The sequence below is a fragment of the Squalius cephalus genome (assembly GCF_949319135.1).
Source record: "Squalius cephalus genome assembly, chromosome: 22".
Taxonomy (NCBI): Eukaryota; Metazoa; Chordata; class Actinopteri; order Cypriniformes; family Leuciscidae; genus Squalius; species Squalius cephalus.
In genome coordinates this window covers 28,763,268-28,782,796 of record NC_137143.1, presented here as the reverse complement: position 1 = coordinate 28,782,796, position 19,529 = coordinate 28,763,268, and the positions used below count along the sequence as shown (strand labels likewise).

General features: G+C 35.8%; 1 protein-coding gene across 1 annotated transcript; it reads left to right on the top strand.

The window, feature by feature from the left end:
- Positions 1-4,780: 4,780 nt before the first annotated feature.
- Positions 4,781-19,529, top strand: etnk2 (ethanolamine kinase 2). Its single transcript, XM_079857180.1, has 8 exons — positions 4,781-5,155; positions 12,004-12,263; positions 13,307-13,447; positions 15,285-15,427; positions 16,379-16,462; positions 16,551-16,711; positions 16,910-16,983; positions 18,497-19,529. The coding sequence occupies exons 1-8, from the start codon at positions 4,976-4,978 to the stop codon at positions 18,567-18,569; spliced, it is 1,116 nt and encodes a 371-aa protein (XP_079713306.1). The 5' UTR covers positions 4,781-4,975; the 3' UTR covers positions 18,570-19,529.

The following is a 19,529-nucleotide window of genomic DNA, read 5'->3' as shown; positions in this document are numbered from 1 at the left end:
GTCCAGAAACGGAATGGGGCTTTAATGATGTCACTTCTGTCATTTTTTATGGAACTGAGCTTTAGTGAAATAAACATGGGAAAACTTCAAGTGTGAATTATGGACTTTTGATTACATTTATTCATTTGGCAGAAACTTTTATCCAAAGTAATTTACAGTACATTTCCCCTGGGAATTAAACTCATGACCTTGGTGTTGCTAGTGCCATTTTCTACTGTTTCAGCTATGCCTACAGGAATGGAGCACGGCTACATGATATTAACAATGTTAAAATATTGAAGAAAAAAAAAATATTGTGGGTGAAAATGTCCTAAAGGGCCTTGAATTGTTTACTTTGTGTTCAATTAAATGCAACAAACAATACACAGAAAAAAAACCCTACATTTTTATGTTTTAGATTGGTGCTTGTTTTATTTTATAGTCATTTTGTTATGTGCTTTTGTCTTTTTTTTTTTTTTTTTAGCTTTGCTTTATATAGATTTCAATTTTAGTTTTAGTAATTTTAGTATTTCAGCTTAAACTTTTTTTTAGATTTTTTATTTGTTTTTACATTTTTCATGTAGTAGGCCTATAAGTTTTAATAGCTTCTTTAATAGTAACAATGTGTGGGTGGTTGCTAGGTCGTTGCTATGGTGTTTTAAGTCAGTTCTCAGAGCTAAGTTAACTATCAGCCAAGTAAGACCAATGTTCCTGGTTCAATATATTTTGTTGATCCTGGAACAACATTTCTGTACGAAAAACAGTGCTAACCCCTAAACATAACCCTATAAGTTATAAAATCAAAGGGAAATAATAAGTAAATAACACTGGTGTAGAAGCAACACTTGTTGTAAACCCACTTGACATAAACTGTAAACTGGGTAAAAAGTCTCTCAAATCTAATTGATTGGTTGATTGGAATGTTGTTCGAGGATCAACAAAGATGTTGATAAATGTTGTAGGCTATTATAGGGTGAAATCACGTTCACTGTGCTAAATTTCAGACAAAGTGCACTTCAAGTAAAATATAATAATAGAATTATCCATATACAGTTATTATGTAAATTGTACATATCGTTAGCCTCATAGTATAATTGCCTAAGTCATTTTTTGTTTTTCCTTGTTTTGCAAAGACAATGAAATATGACTTAGGCAATTATGCTATGAGGCTAACATGCATGTTTCCCACTTTTTGTGAGACAAACGGGCATCTGTAAAGAAGTGACTTTCGAAGTGTCAGTTTTACGGCAGTCTTGTGGGGTGAAACAGCCGATCATGAATGTTTGGGAACCCATCTGTCTCCTTTTTGTTAAATTATCCAGCAAGCAGGCATCTGTATTTAGTATTGTGCATGCGCAGGTAATTATTTACAGAGAGGATTTTCGTGTGTGCGTGCATGTGTGTGTGTGTGTGTGTGTGTGTGTGTGTGTGTGTGTGTGTGTTAACATGAAAGAATACGGCCTAAATGTAAAGTGCATATGTGTGCATGCATATTTGCACATGTGAAAACAGGAATCCAGTACAATCTTTACTGCACAAGAAGTGTCAACATGAACTTTGAAAGGGGAATTTGTCTTGGGTGTGGAGATCTTTGGGTCACCCAGAAAGAATAACCCTTTATAAAACAGCGAACAGTTTAGTCACCGTGTGTTCATTTGGAGAGCAAATATTTCTGAAGTCTTTGGTATCGCATGAGCCGCTCTAGCGGTGCTTCAGACACAAGTTCAGAGTTTCCAGGATACATTGACAAGCAACCAACCCCCTCAGAAAAATCACACAACATTCCAGGCCTCAAGAACAATTGAGAATCCCTGACTAAAGACGGAAACGGTTGACAGAGACGTGTATCTGCAAGTGTGAAAGCATGACATCAGTGTGTGCAGTGGCCCATTCATTTATGCTCCCTGAAAAAGAAAACCTATGCCTGAGAGGGATTGTTTCCTGTTAGACATGACAGGTTAATAGTGATATAGAATATTTTACAGAACAACAAGTGAGAACATATTATAAATCTTGTTTTTAAAAGGATTTTTTTCTTGTGATAAAAAAACATTGAATTTATACTATTTTTCCAGCCACATCATTTTATTGGACTTCTACAAAGTGTTTAAAATTGAAAAATCAAATCAGTCAATCAGTGGCATAAGGACGTCCTTTTCAAATAACATATTTCCAGTTGAGAGTACAAAAGTTTAATGTGCAGTGCTTATTTTTGCCTGCCGCATAGACCTTATTCACGGCAGTGCCATCTTTGATTTTTAACTGGAATGAAAGCGAGGCTGTGACGGGATAGACAGCCTACATCTCTTCAGTGGTTGTACTGTTATTTACTGTGTTTTTGGATTGTTCTTCAGATGAAACACTGCAAAAATATCTTTACGAGAAATGTCAGTAGACAAAAAAACTCCATCAACATGAGCTGTGGAAAGTTCCAGCGGATGCCATTCAAAACACGTCAAGTTATCACAGCCTCGCTTTCATACCTGTCATGGCGCTGCTCTGAATAATGTCTATTGGCTAATACACAGACAGTAGCCTATAAGTAGGCCTATGTTGTAATAATAAGTGGCTGCGTCTGAAAGCTTTAAAATGCTGCCTTCGGAAGTTCGGGGGATGTTACCTTCACTTCCATCCTGTCTCATGATGAGTTATCTTCATCTGATCGATTTTTTAAGGCAGCATAGATGTAGTTTGCTTCTCATTCAGCTCCCTAGTTCAGAATTCAGGGCACTGATCAGGGAGTCGGCCATTTTAAGGGCTGTGTCAATCAAGATTATGCTGCCTCAGAAGTCTATTCGGAATCAGTTTTGTGAGGATGAGCAAACACTGCCTGCAAATGTAACCATGCAACAGCAGGCCTACTAGACTACATAATAAAAGATAATGAATTTCAAACCTGAACCAAACATATTTTTATTCAAAGATCAACAGTCTGTCATTAGTCTTTATAGTCTGCCACAAAAAAAACATTAAAATCATGAACTCAAATGTCATTGTGAAAAAAACAGAACAATGACAGTTGTAACAGTGCATAAATCAGACCTTTCAGGCTATAGCCTAACGCTAATAAGCCTTATGCCGAAATAATTTTTACAACTAAATTGTCGGTCATTAAATAAGAAAACTAAATAATTGTGAAGATGATTTGCTTTGTATAACCCGACATCAGACATTAGGCCGAGGTAATTTTTTTTTGCACACAGTGCCGCGACCAATCAATCACTCCTTTACGATTGGCTGTCTGCACATTCACCGTCCTCGCGGCTATTGCAACTTGCGCTCGCTTATCAATCGTCTATGTTATCAATGCATGTAAATTCGCGAATCGGTATCTTTGTAGAACTTCAAAAGAAGAAGAAAAGATGCTGCAGCCAATGAGCAGCCGGCGGGGGCTGGCTGCAGGACGACTCAACCTCCACGGACAGTTTTTTAATGTTTTATCAGACAATAACTAGCTACTCAAGATTTTGCTTTAGTATAGGCTACAATTTTCGGGACAATTAGGGCCGGACTCGGGATTCGGGACAACAGCTTAGATTTCGGGACGTCTGGTCACCCTACTTTCACACAAAGTCCTGCCTGATAAAGCAGCGAGGCAACAAGTTAGCTGCCTAGCTCTCGGACGCAGACAGTATGCCAGTACAATCTTTGAAGAAGTTGCGGGGACATCTAGTGGCTGAATGTTGCTGTCAACCAGGGTTTTTAGTTAAAAAAAAAAAAAAAAAAAAAAAAAAAAATATATATATATATATATATATATATATATATAGCTAATCCACTCCCGGCGTATTTAGGGCCTTTTTTTTTTTCTTTTTCTTTTTTTTTAAAGTTAACTAAAAACCCTGGTATATATAGCCTATATATATATATATTGTTACTAAAATATTATTAAAAAATACTATTTCATTTATTTCAACATTTTTCATTTAGTTTAATTTTATGTAAAATAAAGAATAACAAAAACAATATCGACATATTTTAAATAAGCTAAATAATAATAATAATACTTATAATAATAATAATAAAAAAACTAAAATTACTAAAAGTTTAACTAAAATTAAAATGAAAACTGGAAATATAAAAACTAAATAAAATAGTAATATAGCTATATAAGGTTTGTTTTTCTGCTAAATTGCAGCTTTTATATTATTCACAATGATTTACCTATTTTAGAATAAAAATCTAATATTTGCTTATTTTTCACATCATCATTCATTATCATCAAAATATTTTGTGGTTTGTAATAGGAGAACCTTATCCACCAGAGGTCACTTTAGCTCATGTTATAAAAATGTCTGATTTGGGTCCGTTGTGCGTTTGTGAGAGACTCCTATTGGCCTGATTCATAGATAGCATTACATGCAATAATGACACATGATTACAGTAAACCTGAGATTAGTTTAGACAACGCAGTTCTTTATGCTAGTCATTTGATTTGGCTAAATATTCACATTGTTTACATTTCCCCAGGCTAAACTTTGACTTAATTTTTTCACATTATATGATATATAACGTAGGCTATATATATGTACCATGCTACATAAAAAATATATATATCAAAAGAAAGAGAAAAAAGACTAAATAATGAGCATATGTTTATTGAGAGACACATAAAGCCAGGTTATTTACGAATCTTACGATGCAGAAGGGTTTTTCATGAGCCAAGCCTTTACCATGTACGACCAAGCAACGTAATTTTACCTAATCAATATTAATAAGTCAGTCCTTCGCCATTGGAAGGTGCTGAAGTCCCGTCAGCCTGACCTCATTAATATTCATGAGCTAGGCTCCGTCATCGGATGATTTCTTGTGGGCGGTGCCTACAGAAGGAAGAAGCGCCGTTTTTTCCTGCCGTGATGACAGAAACCAACGGTACCGGCATTTTTTGAGTCGCTCCTCTTGTCTCCTGCATATTCTAAACCGGGCTGGACCTTCTGTGCATGTTCAAATAAAAACCTTTAGACCCCCTAAACACTGAAAATACCTATTTAATACTATGTCGGGCATTAATAGACAGTTAAATCATATGATGGAGACGGAGATCCACGTGCCGGTTGGGTCACCGACGATCAGAAAATTCCCGATATTCGTGGACGAACATAATGTTACGGAAGGGGCGATGAAGCTGATCAAAGAGCTCAGACCAGGCTGGGACCCGAACCTGATCCGTACTAAGGTAGGTGTGACTGTGTAGCTTGAGCTAATCCACTCCCGGCGTATTTAAGGCCTTTTTTTTTTTCTTTTTTTCTTTTTTTTTTTTTTTTTGAGGTGTGGCGTTTTTCATTTTCATTGAAGAATATATATTTTAATAAAGCTTAAATGACGTTGAAGGTTTGGTGCGTTATCACGTCATATTATTTTCTATGACCGTATGAGTGACGTTGGAAACTAGCCTGGCTAACTTAGCCAGCTGCTGGACATTACACCCAGTTTAACCACATCTAGCAACACATATTATGTAATAAAACGCGTATAAATAACTATTTTAACCATTTGCGCCAGATAAGATAGGTTATCAATCTTTGACGTGAGTGAGGTGCGTATACGTCCTGTATACGTCACTGGCCAGCTGGCAGTGACTTCTTTGCTAACTAAAAACCAAAATCAAGAAACCTTCAGTTTAGTATTATGATTGTATATATGGGTCAATGACATGACGTGCATATTTTTGTGTCCAAGTGCATTATTTCCTTATAAAATAATTTGATAAATTCATGACATAGCCTATCGCTTTGTTCTATAAAACCTATTTAGTTTGAATTCATTTTTAGTAGGCTACATTTAAATAATACATATTATTTTGTTTTGTTATCTTAAACCCCCAAACTGTCAGGTGGTGCAACTGTCCAAACAAATGAACAGACTAAGAAAACTATTTAAAAAGGTGTCTTAATAAAATAAAAAATAATTAAATACTATGGCATCATTTCAGGGTTGAAACCTTTCATATAAACACATTTTTATACATATCAGTAGTTGAGATAATTGAAATACTTTTGTCCAGCAATTTGTAGATTCCCAAATGTCAGGGTGGCACAACTGCAAATATGGCTCTTTTAGTATGAATTGACAAGGTAATCCCAGTAAACATAATGCATCATTCAGAGGAGCCCGACCAATCCTTGTAGCAGAGTGAAAATGTTTATAGATCTCTATCAAATACTGGCAAAAACAGCTAATTTCAAGTATGAGTAGAGTACACTTTTCATGTCAGGTGGTACAACTACAGTATACATGCATACAACTATTTGGTTGTACCACCTGACATAAGTCAACTGTCAAAAATGAATTTAAACCCTTTGAAATGTTAAAGGAATAGTTAACCTAAAAATGAAAATTCTGTCATCATTTACTTACCCTCAAGTTTTTTTCAAACCTGTAAGGAAGATATTTTGAAGAATGTTGATAATCAGGCAGTTGATGGACACCTTTGACTTCTATAGTAGGGGAAAAAAAGGCCATGGAAGTCAATGGGGTCCATCAACTGCCTGGTTATCGACATTCTTCAAAATATCTTCCTCTGTGTTCAGCAGAAGAAAGAAAATCATACCGGTTTGAAACAACTAGAGGGTGAGTAAATGATGACAGAATTTTCATTTTCAAGTTAACTATTGCTTTAACAACTGAGACCTGTTTAAACACATTGCTCATGACTCAAAACTATGCATTATATCAGTTTTGAAAAGATTGAAAAAAACCCCACTTTTTTTAAGCTTTATTTGTCAATGACATAGGCTATATATATATATATATATATGTACATACAGAGTTGTGTTTGCATATCCTAGTTCTATCACATGTTGACACCTCAATAAATCTTTAAATTCAGTGAAATGAGTTTGCTCAGTTAGGTGCATGTTTTGCCATTATGTAAATGCACTTGCTGGTGCATAAATATATAATATATAAAATCTGATATAAATATACCTCAACAAGGTCCTTTGGGTTACAGGTGGTGTCAATGCATTTTGTTGCAAGTCATGTTGTTGTTCTGTGTATACACACACACACTTATTTATATATATATATATATATATATATATATATATATATACACACACACACAAGTTTTTCTTCTTTTGTTCTTGACACAGGTCAGCTGTTACTTATCATCTTTGAATAACAGGTTATCTCACAGATAGAGCAGCTCCCACCTGGCGTTCTGGTTTGAAACTAGTGGATCTGATTAGATTGACTCGACCCAAAACCACATTTTATCCAAAAGTGATTAGCCTATTGTATTTGTATAATCAGATCAATGTCTCATATAAACAAAATATCATTTGTTTATTCATTTAGGAGGCTTACAATATTCAAACAGTTAATGACAGTTATTAATAGTAATAAAGCAAGCCTCCCATAATGCTGCCTTGAGTTCATCCTAATGCAGCTGTTTAAATAACCTGATTAAACTCTGTGACTCACACTTACTGGCTGGCCTGACGTCTCGGTCCAACGCCACATATGCTACACGTTTAGTAGCACAGTTATAAACGTTGCATTATTGCACTGATGATCAGCCTCACGTGCTTCATCTGTCATATCTGTTTGAGTGTTATCATTTAGTGTGATGGGAAATGAAGGTTACTAATGAACAGTGTTATTATTGTTTGTTTGTCTTTAAGCAGAGACGGCGTGTCCCAGTCCACGTCACTAATGAATCTCATGAAAACGCTCAAGAACGTGTTCGAGTCATATTTCAGCCTAAAAGCAAGGGAAAGGCATAAACATATTGTGTACTTAAAGAAAATGAAGCATTTTTTTTTTTATCGTGATATTAAGCACATTTTCCTCCCAAATTCTCATTACTGTAATGCATTATTTTAATTCATTTTTAGCAGTTGTATTTTTATATTTATAGAGATTTTTTTCCAATAATTTTTTCCTTGAATGTTAAGAGATTTTTGTTAAAAACAATTATAGCTTTTTTATATGCAGTAGTAGATATTTACTATTATTACTATTACTATTATTTTTTCTAATATTAGCACTGTAAAGCAATATATGTATTAGCTTGCATATGTGTTTTTTGTTGAGTATCATATATTATGGCTCATATACAGTAGTATGATATATTGCGAATATGGAGTTCATATTCGAGGAGGAAAAAAACACCTCAAATTTATGCACAGGCCCAAACTGAGCAAGAATATGCAATTTGGTGGATTTACTGATATTTATATGGCCAATAATGAAATTCTGATGTAAATGTAAATCATTGAGGTCGTAATAAACAATAAATCAGACTACTTACATAAAATGCATATAAATATAATTTGTAGCTTTATATCTCCCAATAATGTGCCTTGGTAAGATGATGTTAGTTTGAAATGCTTAGTTTAATGATAAAAAGCTCTGTAGTTTTAATTGTTGGGACAAAACATATAATGCAATGAAATGCAATGATGATTGAGAGATGTACAAATAAACATTCCTCAAAAGCCTGATGGATCATATTTGATATTTACATTTTAACATGATTTTCCTTAAAATTAGCCTATGTATGAAGTGAAAATCAGTAATAGAAATAGGAATGTATAGTGCTCTCAAAACATTTTTAAATGATACAGCATTTCAGCCATTTTTTAGCTATATTCATACACATTTTTGTGATTATAATTTCAATTAAAGGCACAATGTGTAAGATTTTTGGATTAAAATGTTCAAAAACCACTAGAACAATGTTATAGTTTGTTGACTTGTTTACTTACATTATCCCAAATGTTTCCAACAATGTTTAAATCCAGAGAAATCAGCTATTTTTACCAGTGTAACATATCAAGTCATTGCATCACCTGTCAATGACGTCATATCCGCGTTACCCTCGATTTCTTGTTTTACTTACTGACTGTGTTTACCTGAATACACGCCAAGACTGTTTTGTGTGTATTTGACTGTTTAAGCGCAATAATCAGCGAAAAAGAACTCAATTTAGTACTGAGAGGCGGCTTTATGTGCGCACACTTTGTGTGTTAGCACAAAATCTGCGGGAATGAGTAAAATTATGCACAATATGCGCAATCCCACGCCGAAATTCAAGCTGTAACACCAACTATATTCATCCCGAGCAAATGAAATGAGTGAGTGAGGAGAGGCGGGTTTGTGTGTCACTCGCTGTCAGAGAGATGAGAGAGAGAGAGAGAAAACGCAGCTGGTATCGTGGATTCTGCAAATGAGTATTGGAAAAGTTTCAGATATTGAAATGTATATTGAAAAATCTATATTTTTGACAACACTACATTACACTTAGTTTATTATTTCAAATGCCTTTTTAAAAGACTACAACTGAAAAAGGTATATATATTATATATAAAATTCAACCCGCCAAAGTAGCTAGTGTAGGTCGGTGGGTGTTCATGTCAAGCCCTGGTTATAACGTAACTTTCAAAACGCTCAAATGTATTTTAGTATGATTGTTTTGACCAAGTAAAACAGCGCTGCGTTACCCCCCAATTTTAATTCATCAAATAAAGTGACCAGTATGAGTAGTAATTTAGCATTGTGGCTGTTTCATTAGAATGAAATAAAATAATGTGAATTTAAGTGATCAAATGCAACTCGCTGATCAAATCCATCGGCTGGCTGTGGAGGTGAAGACGACAACTCCCATGATTCCACGCTCATTCACGCCTACGCCTTTGTTGTTTCTTTTGAATAAGCGACCTATAGCAGCGAAACTTTCATACTGTGCCTTTAAATACACATTATAGATCCACACCACACTTTTCCAGGAAAATGGCTGCATTTGATGAAAACTTTACTGATTCATTTATGATTTTCAACCTTTTCCTTTATCAAGTCCTTGTTGCTATTTCAACAAAACCTCAACTATGTCAGCCAGCTAGTTAATGTTACCTAGGTGACATTTAAATCAGCAGAATACACAACAGTGATATTCAATGCATCTAAATTTGCATGAGACAAAAACACATGCACTTGTTCAAGGATTGGCCCAAAACTCTTCCACTGGCCTATCCTTAGTCCTGGTCTTAAACAATTCATTCTTTTCATTCTTATGATTTTAGGGTGACCTATGGCCCAGACATGTATTTTCACCTCTATACTCTTGGGCCACAACATTAGTTGTGTTTGCCACTGTTTTGAAGCCAGGCTGAATGAACCTAATCCCGTTCTACCTCCACACAGATAGACTTGGGATGTAACGATACCCACATGTGACGATTCGATACATATCACGATACTGAACTTACAATACAATAGTATTGCGATACTCCAAGACATATGGTAAAAGGTTTATAAAAAATGTACTGTTGATTCAAATGGTAAATTTAGTATTACATTGTGGGTGTACATGAATAGGCTTGGACTTGGTGCTGATAACCCAATGCACAGGACAATGTTGACACCAGAATAAAAATATTCAAGATTCTGAAGCTGAAAATACAGAATTATTTTAGACGAACATGCTTGCCCTCTATCACTGACTAGATGTATTTAAAATAATCTAGGCCACTTTTTACTGGTAACAAGACATTTGGCATTATCAGGACCCACAAATATTCCCCCATTTCATTATTATACATTATATTCAACATTATATATAGTAGTTTAATGTAGTACTGACACTAAAACTCTGGAAACTTGAATTTTGGATGAACTATACACAATGTATATTGTCACCATCAACGATACATACTGTTGCATTTTTGTATTGCGATATATTGTTACACACCTAATAGGTACTGTTTACAGATAGCCAGCATAGTTTTCATCAATGAAAAACATGCATTGTGCCCAAACTTATTGTTCACAGCTGCTTTGGTACAGTCCTTTGAATGAAGCCAAAATGTTCAAAATAAAGCTCCTCTGTTGGCGCGTGGCATTTTGATGCCATTCATCAGATGAGCTCCGGCGTTCCAGCCGTTTAGAAGAGCCACGTGGTCATGTGACACTGGCAAAAGGGGCTAGTTATTGTGTTGTGTTTGTTGATGATAACCACCTGGCCTACACTCAACTATAAACACTGACCAAACTATTTTTAGAGGTTCAAACCATCCTACATATCACTTTCTGCTTGTTAATTTCAAAGTTTGTTCAGATAGTTGTGGTATGTTTGCTTTCATCGGTGTATCTTAAACCCATTTACTATTGAGACGCAAGTTCTAAGTGTTGTAACCTTTCGACAAAACTGTTGAACTGTCTAAACGGCACCTGCTCCGAGATGAATTCATCCTCTGTATGTCGACCACTGCCGCTGTTTGTACTTTAGTCATTTCAGGAATCTCAGAAATGCATTGGTTGGTGGCTGGGCCAGCGCAATGAATTGTGGGATACATTGTCACAAGGACAAAGCATTTAAAGTCTTGCCAATTTATCATATGCTCTATCATGATTGACATTTGAATAATTGAAAATGGCTTATTTTATTCTTTCACACCCCTTATTAAGCATAAACATGAAAATCTGAACTTAAATAGTGCAATTAATTAATGCTTTGGAATACAGGCCTGAGGTTGGTTTTAAAGAAGAACGTTAAAAACATGCGTTTAATGTTAATCAAATTTACCGTACTAAACATTTTATATTTTAGACAAAAAAAATATATTTTACGAAATAATCTGGAGTCTAAAATTGCTAGAAAATCAACGCCATATGTCTAATCAAGTTGTGTTCCAAATTTGAAGTTGGTATCACTAAAATGGAGGTTCCTGAGAGATTTTATTTAGTGGTTATACCAAAAATAGGCAATGAGTTAAGGGGCGGTCACACTATACATTTCGTTCCATTGAATTCCATTCATACACATGCAAATGCATCAGACCGGAAACGCTCAAGTTCAAGTATGGTGAACTCTGACCTGTGAATTCGCATCACGTGACGACGTGTGACCAGTAGAAGATCAATTCGTCACTGCGTGACCTCTTTAAAAGAACGCATATTTTTGCAGTAATGCCATTTCAATTTGACTGTAATGTCTATGCATCTTGCAAAAAAAGTAGCTGTGATTGCAGTTGATATGCTTGATCATGAGAGCCTTATGTTCCTTTTTTTTTGTCCCCTCAGCTTTTCACAGATGGCACAACTAACAAACTAGTGGGGTGTTATGTGGAGGACTGCGACGAGGATGTGGTGCTGGTGAGGGTGTACGGCAACAAGACGGAGCTGATCGTGGACCGAGACAATGAACTGAAGAGCTTCCAAGTTCTACACGCCAACGGTTGCGCGCCCCGACTTTACTGCACCTTCCAGAATGGCATCTGCTATGAGTTCATGCAAGGACGCGCTCTGGATACTCAAGACGTCAGGGATCCTGTGTTACTCAGGTGGGTCCGTTCTGCACACGGCACAAAATGGAAGTGTGGGTGTTCGTTCTAAAAATAACACGTTGAATTGAACACACTGATCTTAGTTTTTGGCCTATTTTTTGGAATATTTTTTGTCTTTTGTAACTATAATAGTGAAGTCATTAAAACTGACCTCAGCTTAGGCCAAAACCTTGTACTATTTATATATTATACTAATTACATAATTATACCTCTTTTGACCAGATGCTAAGACAGTATCACATGTATTCTTCGCAAATAACAGAATGCAATGTGATGATTTAAAATGATTAAATTATTATTATTCTTAAAATATTTTTCATACATACTGAAATCAATTTAATACCATTCAAAAGTTTGGGGTTGGTAAGTTTTCTTTATTGCTTTTGATAGGCTCCATTTATTTGTTCAAAAATTAAGTAAAAACAGTAATATTGTTAAATATTATTACAACGTAAAAGAACTGTTTTCTGTTTGAATATATTTTAAAATGTAATTTATTCCAGTGATGCAAAACTGATATTTCAGCATCATTACTCCAGTCTTCAGTGTCACATGATCCTTCAGAAATCATTCTAATATGCAGATGTGAACCTTCCTAATTATTATCAGTGTTGAAAACAGTTGTGCTGCTTAATATTTATTTGAAATTTAAATATTGTGTAACAATGTAAAAGTCTTTACTGTCACTTTTGATAAATTGAATGCATCTTTGCTGAATAGAAGTATAATGTATATAATGATCAAATGTACAGCATGTCTTTAAATATTGAAGAATGGCTTGTGGAAACGTTCTTCAAATAGTCTAAGCTATCTGCAAATTTGGAGTGAAGTTCTTGTGCACTCGAGACTGAAGTGTTCATTCCCTTCATGAGGGTCACATATCTCCTTCCAGGCACACAGTGAACCGTATTGCAAATTACACAGGTGACCTTGGACTAATATCCATTTTTCCACATAAACGGCTTTTTCCAGGCATTGTGTTTAGGCTGAAACTGAGCTTTGCAGTTTTGACCAATGTCTTCCTTTGTTTTTATTGGCAGACTGATCGCCCGTGAAATGGCCCGAATTCACGCCATCCACGCACACAATGGCTGCATCCCCAAACCCAACCTGTGGATCAAAATGCGCAAGTACTTCTCGCTAGTGGCCACGGAGTTCACTGACCAAGCCTCTAACGTCAGGTAACCCTCAGGGAGTAATTCTTCATCGTTTTTGTCTTGGTTCTTGTTCTAAAGTTTACATGCAATGGCGGATCTTTTCTTCTTTTTTCCTTCTGAGCAAATGTCCTGTAAATGGCACAACTCTGTGACTGACGTCTTGTAGAGAACTTGTATAGAAATGCAATCGTCCGTCCGTGCTCATCCTCGGTTGAGTATGCTTTGAAAGCTGTGCAAGACAAGTGAAAATGAAGGATACATGGGCCTTAACTCCCTTTGGAGTGACTTTTTTTCAAGGCCCTGGAAAGTTTTGGAAAATAAACACGCATAGCATGGTCCTTGAAAGTGCTTGAATTTAGTTTTGTGCAAGAGGTTTTCTGGAAAAAAATCCATATTATTCCCTCCGGTCCGCTAATGTGTTATTTCGCCAACACTTTGTGACCTATGCGCACTAGGTCGCTTGATTTATGTTAGTCTCTCGCATTTACGCATTACGTCAAGTGTTTCCCGTGTGAGGTACTTTGTGTTGTACGTTGCCATGAAACGTTGCGCACGAAACTACTACGATGGTACCTCAACGTTTGTTGTTGAACACAACAAATGTGTCCCCACATTAAGTCCTTGAATTTGAGGATATTGGACCCTGATTACACACTAAAGAAAGTTAAAAATGTAACAAAATCATAATAGGTCCTCTTTAAAACTTAAATTATCTCATAAAAATGTATATTAAAACTGATCACATCTCAAAAGGCACATTTGAATTTAGATTTTGCTCAGACAGGTGTTTCATGGGAATCCAGATTGTATTTGTCCATCTAATCTCATGCTCAGAGCTGTTATGTCACATAATCATCTCAATTGTCATCCTTACAAACATGCTGGCTCTTAAAAGCTGACGTTTATCGGTAGCCAGAGATCATGCACATTCAAAGTCATTTACGTCATCAGTCATTAAAGCATTAGTGTCATCAGAGTTTCTCCGGTAGAGATTTTATTATTACTCCCCAATGTCTAACAGGACGATTTTACTCGGTAGTTTCCTAATACTATAAAACAAGTCATAAACTTATGCAAAAAAAGCATGCAACAAATCACAGATCAGTCAGAGAGGCTGCTGGGTTTTGTGTGAGCCGCTGCATGGCAAAAGGAGATTCTAGAAATAGCTCCTTAAGCCCATTATAAGGGGAGAGTGGTCACTCAGACGGGCTTTCTCATTGGTGGGACTGGACCACATTATCAATGTCTTAATTTCTCTTTTGTTAATCCATCCTTAAGATAAATGACTGATGAAGCATTTTTAAATTGTCGGTAATGCTTTACAATAAGGTTCCAGTTTTTACATTTTAATTATTTAACAAACTATGCTATATTTATTTCAACATAATAATACAGTATTCAAATAAAAAGTAAATATTATTTAATGGATCTGAGCTAACATGAACTAAAAATGAACATGTGTATTTTTATTAATTAGTGTAAACAAAGATGAATAAACACTGCAACAAATGTATTGCTCATTGTTAAAGTTAGTTCCCAGTGCATTAACTAGTGTTAACAGATACAACTTTTGATCTTTATTAGTAAATGTTGAGATTAACATTAGAGAAGATTCATGAATGCTGTAGATGTGTCGTTTATTGTTAGTTCATGTTAGCTAATGCTAACAAATGAAACCTTATTGTAAAGTGTTACCAATTATTTTACCAAACGAACATCAGTTATAAGCAAACTAATTAAATAAAAAAAAATAATTTTCTAAAAATCTAATTTGTGGCATTATTGTGTTGTCAAACACTCTTGTCTTTCTGCCATTTGCTTGAATCACTGATCTCTTTCCGTGTTTTTTATTATTATTTAGAATTCAGCAGGAAGTGCCCAGTCAGGAAGTGCTTGAACAGGAAATGATCTGGATGAAGGAACACCTGTCGCAGCTGGGCTCTCCTGTAGTGCTCTGTCACAATGACCTGCTCTGCAAGAACATCATTCATAACGTAAAGGAAGGTGGGTAATATGTCAACATCATGACAATATAGAATCAAATTGACCATATTTACTATAATATATTATAATAAATGCTTTAATCATAAACACTTTATCAAACTGCACTAAATTTCTCTGCCTCTGCTTTTCTGTTCTGCTGGTGTAACCAAAGTCATATGGGTGAGAAAAATAATATTAGTAATGTTATAGCCCACTGTTCATGATGCATTCAAATCCCAAGAGTCTGTACAATTTTTAGTGTTTTATTAGTCTTTAATGCTCACCAAGGCTGCATTTATTTGATCAAAAATGCAGTAAAACTAGTAACAGTGTGAAATTTGATTACAATTAAAAATGTCAGTTTTTTGTTTAAATGTAAAGCTGAATTTTCAGCATCATTACTCCAGTCTTCAGTGTCACATAATCCTTCAGAAATCATTTTAATATGCTGATTTACTGCATTATTATCAATGATGAAAACAATACTTTTCAGGATTATTTGATGATTAGAAAGCATTTATTTGAAATTGAAATCTTTTGTAACATGTCTCCAATGTCACTTTTGATCAATTTAATGTTTTCTGGTTGAATAAAAGTGTTCATTTCTTTAGAAATAAAAAACACCTGTCTTATGTCTTAGCACTCAAGTTAAAAAAGCTGCAGAGTGCATTCTGTGCAACAAAATGTCAAAAATTTTGACTGGTTCCAGGTTTCTCAAACACAACTGCCGCCTCTTCCATCCTACCTCCCGTGTTTTATTGTTTAGGCAAACATGACGCCCTGCATTTGGTTGAGCCAGAATTTGACATGTTGAGCCACTCAAACAAACAAAACAATATTGACACCAATATAGAGCCAGTGTTACACTTTTCACTTATGGCATTAAATTCAGGGCTTTTGTTTGAAAAGGCACTTAAGACTAATATTTTGTCTTGTTTACTATGAATCAAACCCTCTTGCTTTTTTTTCCAGGTCATGTTCGGTTCATCGATTATGAATATTCAAGTTACAACTATCAAGCATTTGACATTGGAAATCATTTCAATGAATTTGCTGGTGAGCAGCATAAAAAAAATATCATTCATAAAAAATGATACTCTGGGAACTGATTTGCATTACCCTTGTGTGTGTGTGTGTTCATCAGGCATGAGTGAACCCGACTATAACCTTTATCCCAGTCGAGAGATGCAGTTGGACTGGTTGCACACCTACCTACAGGCCTACAAGCTCTTCACCAAGAAAGGTGAGGAGGTGAGCCAGAGTGAACTGGAGACGCTCTATGTACAAGTCAACAAATTTGCTCTGGTAAGTTTTGCATGTGCAGAGGACATTGGAGGAGAAAATGTTTTGATAATGCAAGATTTATGAAATTGATTTAGGGTTGTTTATTCAAAGGTATTGGATTACAAGTTTGTTGCATGACGATTGCTGTCAGTGTTACATCTGTGTGTGAACTGAGCTGGAAGGCTTTCCCCTAAAGTTCTTGTTCTTCCGCTTTGGCAGGCCTCACATTTCTTCTGGGGTTTCTGGGCCCTGATCCAAGCCAAGTATTCCTCCATCGAGTTTGACTTCCTCGGGTAAGCGGCGTATCCAGCCTTTCATCTCTTGTGATGGGGGAGGATTTTTTTACAGGCATAAAGATCATCAACAAGAGAAATGGGGGTTAAAGGCAGATAAAGAATGTATAGTGTAAGTGACAGAAAGTAGCGGCAACTAATGCAGCCAATAACCAGGCAAGTAACCTAATACACTTTTGTAACCTAATATAAAATTCTATTCAGGGAAAAAAATATAGGCTATATACTCTGATTTCCATTTGTTTATGACTGAAATTATATGTAAGTCAAAATATAATTCGGCCAAAGTTCAGTTTCCAAGTAATTCATTGACCAGAAATGGCCTCAAACCAAAGTTAACACCTTACCCATTCACCTTACAGAAACACATGAGACCTGAATTGAAGGTTAGATCTCTTGGGATCATGGCTAAACAGTCCTAAAACATTGTCCATTGTCTTTGAAACTTAAAAATACATTAGACCTGAATCTGTGTGTGAATGCTTCGGTTGGAGGTAAAGGTCTTAGATGAAGGTCTCCCACATACTGTGCATGAATGGGTGCGGACTGTTAGTTCTATTGCCCATAGAAACCTGTCAATGGTGTTTGTTTTCAAGTGGTGAAAAGCAGATTTGATTCAGGACAAGTGAATTGCGGCCTGCCACCCTCTGTGACTTTGGCACTCCACCTAAACCGCACTCGAAATCTTCAGTGTTGTGTATCTGTGCTCTGTAGCACAATGAAACTTTACTTAAGTTATTCTCGATTTGGTTGTTCGGAGGGGGTGAGTTATGTCATCCGTAGGCTGAGGATATTTTTGTTGGTGTCGTGGCTCACTTTTATTAAACTGGCTCAAGTAATATATTCTGTAAACTTCCTACATCACCAGTTTCCAAGCAACAGGTCGTGGTTCCTCTCAAGCTGCACCTTTAAACAACAAATCACTGCCTGCGCATATGATATCAGGAGGGGTCTCACAGCCTGTTTAAAAAATCTGCCTCTTTTGCATGTAGAAAAAGGATAAAAATTATTATGTAAATGTATTTAAACTTCAGTGTCTTTCAGAGCAAAAAAATTAGCCAGGTCTCAGGGCAATAATGCCACTGAATTTGACAAAATGCCCCTGTAAAAACTTTTTTGTTATCTTATATTTGATGTATTTCATAGGAACCATAAAAAAGTAAATGTATTTTTTGCAGTTATAGTTATATTTAATAATGCATTTCTTTGCGTTTTATATTATAGCTTAATATATGCTACAAACGTAATGCATAACATTTTACAAACATAATACTTAATACATAAATAGATCATGTTGATTTTATAGATAACAGCCATAATTGGTCAAAACTATATTCAGTTTAAGCATTTGACAAATGGAGGATTTTTATTTTTGTTTAAAAAAATTATTTTACAAATATTATATATCAATTATTGGAGATAAATATGCCCTAAGTAAATTTCTGATTCAATTAATTCAATCCCATTCTTAATTTTGACTTTCAGATCTGATTTTGTCACATTCTTTTTCTAGGTATGCCGTGCTACGTTTCAATCAGTACTTCAAGACCAAACCTGCAGTAACGGCCCTGGAGATCCCCAAATGAGACGTCAAGACTGAGAGGACAGCGCTGGTATCTGTTGGCCTCATCGTTGACGGTTTGACCATTGAATCAGAGGCCTTTTCAGTCAGGGGAGGGTATGAGGTACAGCAGGGGTGAGCACTGGGACCTCTTAAGATTGGTTGACAACTTGTCTGCCAACTCTTAGTTCCACAAATTCTTGATTCCTTTTTCAACAACCATGTTCTCTTTGGGACTCCACATCTAGTTGATCAAGTTTCCAATAAAATGAGTGCATATTTATGTTTTAAATACAATTTATTTATTAATTGTTATAGAGCACTTGTTTTTCACCAAAGTAATCCTTCCATTCTTGGAGCCGACTTTGCTTTGGAACTTCTTGTTAAGGGTTTTGCAGTGTGAGAGCCATTGCACACATATGCAGAATGATTTGCTGTGAAGGAGGCCTGTAGTGATGTTTAGCGAGGATATGTGTTGATAATGCAGGCGTTGATTAACAAGAATCATCTTGGCCTGTGGCTTCATAATGCCTAACAGATATGGCCCACTCTTGCAATGACAAATGTGCAAAGACCCAAAAATGTGCTAATGCTTTCAAATTTATCTCACAGCGCTGTATTAATGAGAAGAAATTGGGGTAATGGGTACAAATCTGGGTTGCTAATACAAAGGTTTCCGGTTTAGGGCCAATCAGGGGTGACTCAGGAACTAGATAGTTACTGAGGTCAAAAAGCCTGCCCTGTCCTGCACTATTACGCACTTGAGCAAATTACTTAACCCCTGCAATTAGTCCCCCGTAAGTCACTTTGGATGAACGGCGTCAGCTAAAAGGCAAGTTACCAAGTAACCAATGAATGAAGTCAATCTGACCTCACTTCAGACATTCCTAAGAAGTCAGGGCTGCGAGAAACCTCAGCGTCTGTAGGACCATGTTTCCACCTATTTAGTTTTTATGGTTGTGAGAAGTTCTGTTGAATTTTCCAC